Below are 8285 nucleotides of genomic sequence, written 5' to 3'. Positions count from 1 at the left end.
TCATGCATGTTTACATACTAGTATATGTCCCTTGCTTACTGAGTTGTTGATAACTCATATCTTATCTCCACAATATTTTTTAGATGAAGTAAATACTTAGATGGAGGACCGGGAATAGAATCCGGGTACAATATTGCTAAGTGTAGGGAATAAGTACTGAGATTATTAAAAGGTTATTATTATTATTATTATTTTTTTTGTAGATTGATCTATTGTATTGACTAGATTTATTGGGATGTTGACCATTATTTTAAGCCTTGAGTTGTCGTATTTATGGTTATAGAGTCTTTGAAAGTGGATGAGGATATGTTTATAGAGTCTTTAGAATATTTATTATTATTATGAAAAAGGATTTCGGCGACATATAGTAACTCTCCGACCCCTGCGGGATCGGGGGGTTATAGATAATGTTAGACCACATGTACAGAATAGCAAAATATTAGAACCACCATCCACCATAGGGGATTTTTCTGTTATTTTCTACAATGCTTTGTAACTACTTTGATTCCCTTTTTGATTTGATGTTCTCTTGTACATCTGTGTATAAATACACTTGAATTTATAATAAAAAGTATGAAGGATTTCAGGCTATGTGTAAACTTTGAAAGACTTAGGGTTAGCTCTTAAATAACCAAATTTGATTGACTAGATAAGAATCTGGATGACTTGAAACAAATGGCCACCCATTAAAACATGGGTGGTTGTCCAAGTGCCGCACACTCCTTTTAAAAAAGAGTGAGATCTATTATTAAAAAATTAATTTTTTCATATGAGTCATATATTTAGTTTTTTTTTTTTTAAAAAAAAATGAGTGCGCGGTGCTTGAACAATCTATAACTGTAAATATCATTTTTTGTAAAATATACTAATTGAGTTAACTGATTATTGAGATAAGGCTTGTGAGAGAGGCAAGCTGGCTTGATTAAGATGCGTTTTAGATAGTAAAATGAGACGAATTTAAAAGTTGAAAGTTGAATAAAATATTATTAAAATATTATTTTTTAATATTATTATTGTTCTGGGATTTAAAAAAATTATATTTTGTGTGAAAATTTGAAAAAGTTATAATGATAAAATGAGATAAAATACTTTCACTATCCAAACGGAAATGAGCTCTATCAGAGGTAATGCCAGTCCCATCTGCTAGTTGGTTTTCTCCGTGTAGTACACTATGATTGTAGCAAGACAGGAAGCATATCTTAGATCATATCTTTGTTTTTCTGTTCTTCCTGGTATGTGTATCAACTATATATATATATATATATGCTGAAAAGGAAAATTGTTCTAAATTAACAAGTTGTTCTGAACAGAAGAATAAAATGTCGAATCATGGAAAGAGGAATATCGAATAAATAATTAGGAGATCTGAAAGAATCACTCAACAGATAATTCATGTAACTATATACTAGTCGAGACATGTTCTTCTGGAAAGATGAGGAAAATGGATTCCTAATTAATATACTAGTGACATTCAATCAGTTTGGTATTTATACCATTTATATACCATAGGCAAATGGCAGCTTTCACCCTCGATCCTGCCCTCTACCTACAAACCATGCATAAAGGTTGGAATTAAAGCAATAATATATATTCCCCCCAGATTAGGCTTACACACACACATATCATGTACCTTGACATATATTATATGCAACTTCCATTAGCTGGTCTCGGTAGAGTAACTGTGATTGCTTTTCTCTTTTGTTTTTGCAATGGAATATTGCCTCGTCAATACTTCGCATATACCTTTAATATCTATCTGTATATATAGAGCTAGCTAGCTGTAGATAGTAGAGATATATTTCAAAGATAAACATATTCATGCAAGCTGTGACATAGGTAGCTAGGCACAGAGAGAGAGAGAGAGAGAGAGAGAGAGAGATGGAATGGAGGAAATGTTATCTGGATATGGTGCTTGTGCCTTCAGGTCTGCTGATAAACATTGCCTATCACGCATGGCTATGGTATAGAGTCCGTACGCATCCGCTCACCACCCTCATTGGAACATATGCAAAGGCACAGCGCTTCTGGGTCCCCGCGATGATGAAGGTAACATAAATTGATATTCCTACAGAAACCGAATTACATTTTATTTTTTTTTTTACTTAAAGATTAAGAAAGTATTTTTCAAGAAATTTATGATTTTTTTTTAATTTTTAAAAAATGTTTTAAGTAGTTTAAAAAAATGTTTAAAAATAATAAAGTAAAAAACAAAAAATATTGGCTGATATGTGGACTTAGCATTGTCGCATTGTCCTAAATTAGAGTTTTGTCACGTACAAGCGAAGTCGCGTATTAATCTGCATATCAATATTGATTTCTTCATATTTAAAATTTAAATTAGCACTGTTTTCAATAAAATCTACTTTTTGACCAATCACATTAAATTGGTATATATATTAATACATAATTACACTTACAACTAGATTTTTCTCCTAAATTAATCATGTTTTCCAGGTTTTTCATTTGGTTCACACACTCAAAGCGCCTACTACTGTCACCCACATAAGCACAATCGTAGTGAATTATGAGTACGGTCCTTGGTCCAATGTGGTCTATCTGGCTGCATCATATAAATGGTCTTATAATATTTATTAAATATGGAATATTTTTCAAGAACACGGATATTAATACATATTAATTATAAGACCCATTTTATGTATTTATCATTTTCTCATTTTTTTTTAATTCGGCAATAACTCCAAGAGTATTTTTTCTCATGTGCTTTAGGTATGATACAAACAGTAAAGTTATTAACAAGATCAATTAAAAGAGAGTAAAAAGAGATTCTAATAACTCTACTTTGGACTCATGGTGCTGTACTATAAGCCATGCATTGAATCATTTGTGCCAATTTCTATTTGAAAAAAAAAAAAAAAAAAAAAAAAAAAAAAACCTTTGAATTGTTGGCAGGACATTGACAAAAGGAGCATCCTGGCAGTCCAAACCCTGAGGAACATGATCATGGGATCAACCTTAATGGCCACCACCTCTATCCTTCTATGCGCAGGCCTCGCCGCAATCATAAGTAGCACATACAGTGTTAAGAAGCCACTCATTGACACTGTTTATGGGGCTCAAGGGGAATTCATGCTATCTTTAAAATATGTCACCCTCCTAATTATCTTCCTATTATCCTTTTTCAGTCTCTCTTTGTCTATTACTTTTCTAAACAAAGTAAACATCCTCGTTAGCGTCGTAGAGGACCCTATGCCCGTAACGACCCCACAGTATGTTTCTGATGTTTTAGAGAAGGGCTACGTTTTAAGCATTGTGGGAAATAGGATTTTCTATGCGGCACTTCCTTTGCTGCTTTGGATCTTCGGGCCGGTGCTGGTTTTCTTGTGTTCTGTGACAATGGTGGCAGTTCTTTACAACCTTGATTTCCTGGACCAGTGTGGAAATGGAAAGGTGTTTCAGTGTAGAAATTTGGACTCAGCATAATTGTAGACTAATTTATCTGTATGAATTGATTTCTTTTTCATTGATTTGTTTGTATTTTTTGTGGGAGGTGGCGTTAAAAGAGCTGTCACCGATTAAGCAAACAAAGGGCGTTATCTGCAAAGTGAGGTTAAGTAGTTGGTCTAATAAGAGGCGATAGGAAGGAAGTGAACTGCTATAAAGAGCCGGCAATGGTTAAAATAAACGCTGGTAATCGATTACTGGAGTTTATTTATCAGCACAACCAAACGCTGGTACGGGGGGTCGCTATTTACACGTTCTGGCATTTGCTCAAACATTGGGAATGGAAAAAATCCATTACTGGCGGTTTTGAACAAATTAACGGCATTTATTTAAATGGCACCACTAGTACGATGCTTTTGTATTATATAAATTAACGCCGTTTATCTAAAAGTCGCCAATCGAAATGCCGTCAATAGTACGTTGCCACTAGCTGTTTTTTTAGGCATTTTGTAAGCTCCACCAAATAATAATCACTTACGTTTGCGACCATATGTTGAACTTTAAATGAACATCACAATATTTATGTTATTTGCATTTTTGAAACACATCAATATTTAGATAAAAATCCATAGCGATTTATTTTATATCGATGTTTAAAAACCCGCCGGTAATAAGATACACTACAATAAAAAAATCTATATAATATACAAATTAATAATAAATATAATATAATTGGTTATTATTGATGTAATAAATAAAAAATTACAATTCAAATCACATGAAAGTGATTTAAGAACAACTATTATATATAATATTATTACATGTAAAGATCGACTTTATTTCTATTGATTTCTTGAATCCCTTGATTTTTCATCAGCAACTTCAATATCTCCAAAATTGCAATCGAAACGGTTTCTAGGATCCCTTGGTTCTACTCTTCTTTTTGTTTTGCTTTATTTTCTGCATTTTCAATACACGTGATTGAAACCTGTTACTCAAATTTTTATAGTAATCAAAATCTTCAACCTATACTAAAAAAATGACTCAAACCCATTACTCAAGATGACAATCCAAAGTGATTGATTTAGTGACATATGGAAGAAGTTGACTAAATGTTTGCAGCATGAATAACTCGAGGAAGCTACTGTTACAGCAAGACTACTATGGTCCAGAAGGAATGAAGTCATCCATGGTAAGGGTTTTAGACACCCGATGACACTGTTTCAAGCTGCTAAAGATGATGTTTAGGCTTATAGAAATGCTAACTGCCAGGAGAATTCAGCACTAAACAAAATTGTACAACTATAGGTACTATAAAGGACATGGCAGAAACCAAATGAGGGAGTTTATAAGATAAATTGGGATGCTGCAGCAAAATTTTTTGAGGGAAGGATTGGCATTGGAGTGATTGCTAGAGATTTTCAAGGGCAAGTGATTGGCATATTACAAGCTCCTAGACCAATGAATTACTACTCATTCACTGCTAAAGCATATGATTTTCTGTTAGCTGCACTATTTTGCAAAGAGATGGAGCTATCAAAGGTTATACTTGAAGGGGATGGTCTGAAAGTTGTCTCCATGGCAAACAAGGCTGAAACATATTTGAGTTTAGGTAATTTAATTACTACAAATGCCAAATGTGTATTAACAGCTCTCAGATCATAGTTTCTTGTTCACACAACTAGAAAGGCTAATATGGCAGCACATATATTGGCAGTAGTTGGGCTTGATTTTGATCAAAAGAAGTATACATTGGAATTTGCAATATGGCAGTGTTTAAATTTTTTCCAAGTATATATTGGAATTTTTGCCAGCGTTTACCGACGCATAATTGATAAAATTTTGCCAGTGTTTGTCGGCATAAAAATGTAAACGCTGGCAAAAATTTTTATTTACTAGCGCATAATTGATAAATTTTTGAAATTTTTATAAACGTAGACATTATTATATGTTATGACTGGCATAACCAGATAAACGCTGACAAAAATTTTTATTTACCGGCACATCATTGATAAGTTTTTGGTGTTTTTATAAACGCCAGCATTATTATATATTATTGCCGGCGTAACGGGGTAAATATCGGCAAAACTTCTTATTTACCAGTGTATGAATTAAGTGCCAGCAATAATCTATATTTACCGGCACATACATAAACGTCGGCATGTCCTTGTTTTTTTGTAGAGTAGCAAGAAGGAAACAAAAGAAAAGGAGGAAGAAAATCACAAAGCTTATAACTTATTAGAGAGAGAGAGAGATAGATCCTGATTTTTGGAGGGAACTAGGAACATAGGGAAGTACAACCAGAATTTCTTTCTACTTATAACACACTCCTGAGGTGTACCTAGATTGCATGAATAATTTCACTTCGAAGGTGAGAACCTCCTAGAAAAACACGGAGAGAAGGAAGAAGAAAATAAAAATGCTTTGTATTAGTTGTTGCCTACCATTATAAGAGAGACGTCCTCTACATATACTAATAGACCTCTTCTAACTCATAGGCCAAGGACCAATATACTGAAACAAAAGGAAAATAACATAAGTCTTACATGTCTATATCAAAGTAAGAAGTGGGCCATGGCCCAATCAACAATAACGTGGAAATGAAAGAAATGGCCCAAGCCAACACTTAAGCCATAGGTTGAGCCCAACTATTAAACTCTTATTATCCAACCAAAGCCCACTATGGCTTTGGCCCCTATCACTGTGACTCCCATAAATTATGTTTGGGATTTGACGAAACTTTGAAGCGTTAGGACATGCAACACAATGTTACATATCTCCGTTCATGATAGTTAAGGATGCAATGTACCTAGCATACATATAACATTATGCAACAAATGTTGTGAATAAGTTTTTTTCTTTGAGCAATACACAATGTAATAAAAATACTATATCCCAAAATATAATCATGATGTCATAGTGTTCAGATATCCCAAAAGATATAACAAGAAGTATGTATTAAAATAGGTGCTGGAGATAGCACTCCATAATACAGACATGAAAGATAGACTATTGAACTAAATCACTAAGTAGCTCATGCAGCTCGGTTATAATATCCAAAGTTATATCCAGAAGAGGGAGTATTGGCGTTATCAGCTCCTTGTCATCGCTCTATGGTCTATTTGGCCTCCTTCAATTGGTGGTGCACAAATTCTTCAACTCCTGACATATCGTCTACCATTTCGGGAGGAATAGTAGTTGAGAATACCATTATGATATTATAAAATCTCAGCAAGTAAGGCTCCTAAGCTACTAATAGTATGAATAGGAATGAATGACACTAAATGACATGTATGCTTCATAATATGAGCTTGCACATGCGTTACATGACTTGACAATTAGTGTGGCCATACATGAACATGATGTAACTTGATATATATATATATATATATGAGAAATGATATTTGTAGTCGTGGTTGTGCAAGCGACGTGCAGTCGTTTTGAAAAAAATGAATTAATATGAGACCCACATGAAAAAAAAAACTAACTTTTTAATCGTGGACCTCACTTTTTTTCAAAGCGATTGCGCGGCGTTTGCAATTTCACGACTGTATTTAGCATTGCTGTATATATATATTTATTTATATGACCTTTTTATATATGATGTAACTTGATATATATATATGACATTTTTATATATACATGTTTGATTAATATGAAACCATGGACGCTCCACAACTCCCACAATAGTTGTGTGCTCTTGTCGATTTCACATGACATCATAGGTATTTACGTCAGTTGTGATTACATCATAATAACTTAACGAATAAACTGTTAAACTTTTATTTGGCACCACTATCATTGGGTGCCTAAATTCGCTCTAGTAACCAATTATTTAGGTCTTATTTGAAGCCTATTGATTGTACTTTGTCAATTCAGGAGATTTTACATCCAATTTAAATATCCAGTGTGGACAAAAGAGTTTCACTAGGATAATTTCTCATCCCAACACTTGGAATTGTGCTAAAATAAAAAACTCATACATTACTTTTATGTAACATATGACATACTCATGTAACAAATAACATGACATTTGTGGCATGTAACAGATAAACATGTAATAAATGAGATAAAATTCATGACGCATGATAGTGACATGACATTCATGTAACCGATAAACATATAACAGATAATTGTGTAACAATAGTAGATGACATGACATTCATGTAACAAATAAACATATAATAGATAACTGATGACATGGCATGGTATATTATAAAATTTATAATAAGCATAAAAGACATGAATAAAAATAATATAATTCTTACCACCTTACATATATAAATATACTAAGTTAGAAGCTAACCTATAGTGATATAACATAAAGTAAAGCGAACTTAAAAAATGCAAGAACTAAAATGAGATATTTTATAGGGTTAGAAAATCCACTAAATTCTTATAAACATAAAATTTATTAATTTGGGAGTTACCATTATACTTGTGGAAAATTATAAATTTGCTCCTAAAATAAGGATTTTGTAAATGAATTCCAAAACTTACTAGAATTTACATGAGGAATGTAAATTTTTTCGTAAATATAATTATGAACTCATAAAAATTTAAAACTAATCACAACTATAAGAAATATACTTAGGCTGATTCATGGATTAGGCCAAAGACATGATTTTGTTGGTACTTGACCTTCCAACATACTAACATGCTTAAACTGATTTTAGCAACTCTAAAAAATAATATCCTAAGTTCTCAAATCATGCTAAGACTCCAATTTGCACATTTCATAAAAACTTAAACTCACTACACTATAGAAAATGCTAAAACATCAAGATAAGGTCACATAGAACCAACTCTTGATGTTATTGGCCTAACACTTTCAAATCAATTCCAAGAACTCCAAAAGTCTATAAATACTCTCCTAACATGTT

General features: G+C 32.8%; 1 protein-coding gene across 1 annotated transcript; it reads left to right on the top strand.

Annotated features, from left to right (window-relative positions):
- The first annotated feature begins 1817 nt into the window (after positions 1-1817).
- LOC122308763 lies at positions 1818-3732 on the top strand. Its single transcript, XM_043121973.1, has 2 exons — positions 1818-2046; positions 2911-3732. Exons 1-2 carry the CDS (start codon positions 1879-1881, stop codon positions 3439-3441), a joined length of 699 nt encoding a protein of 232 aa, XP_042977907.1. The 5' UTR covers positions 1818-1878; the 3' UTR covers positions 3442-3732.
- The last annotated feature ends 4553 nt before the right edge of the window (positions 3733-8285 follow it).

Source organism: Carya illinoinensis, chromosome 5 (genome assembly GCF_018687715.1).
Source record: "Carya illinoinensis cultivar Pawnee chromosome 5, C.illinoinensisPawnee_v1, whole genome shotgun sequence".
NCBI classification, from domain to species: Eukaryota; Viridiplantae; Streptophyta; class Magnoliopsida; order Fagales; family Juglandaceae; genus Carya; species Carya illinoinensis.
The sequence above is the reverse complement of the archived record's forward strand: the minus strand, read 5'-3'. Positions and strand labels throughout refer to the sequence as shown.

Bases quoted from the DNA above. Each gene is read 5' to 3' on its own strand.
- LOC122308763 (XM_043121973.1), top strand. From the start codon at position 1,879: ATGGAATGGAGGAAATGTTATCTGGATATGGTGCTTGTGCCTTCAGGT. The intron at 2,047-2,910 runs GTAACATAAATT...AATTGTTGGCAG, and splicing joins GGGTCCCCGCGATGATGAAG to GACATTGACAAAAGGAGCAT.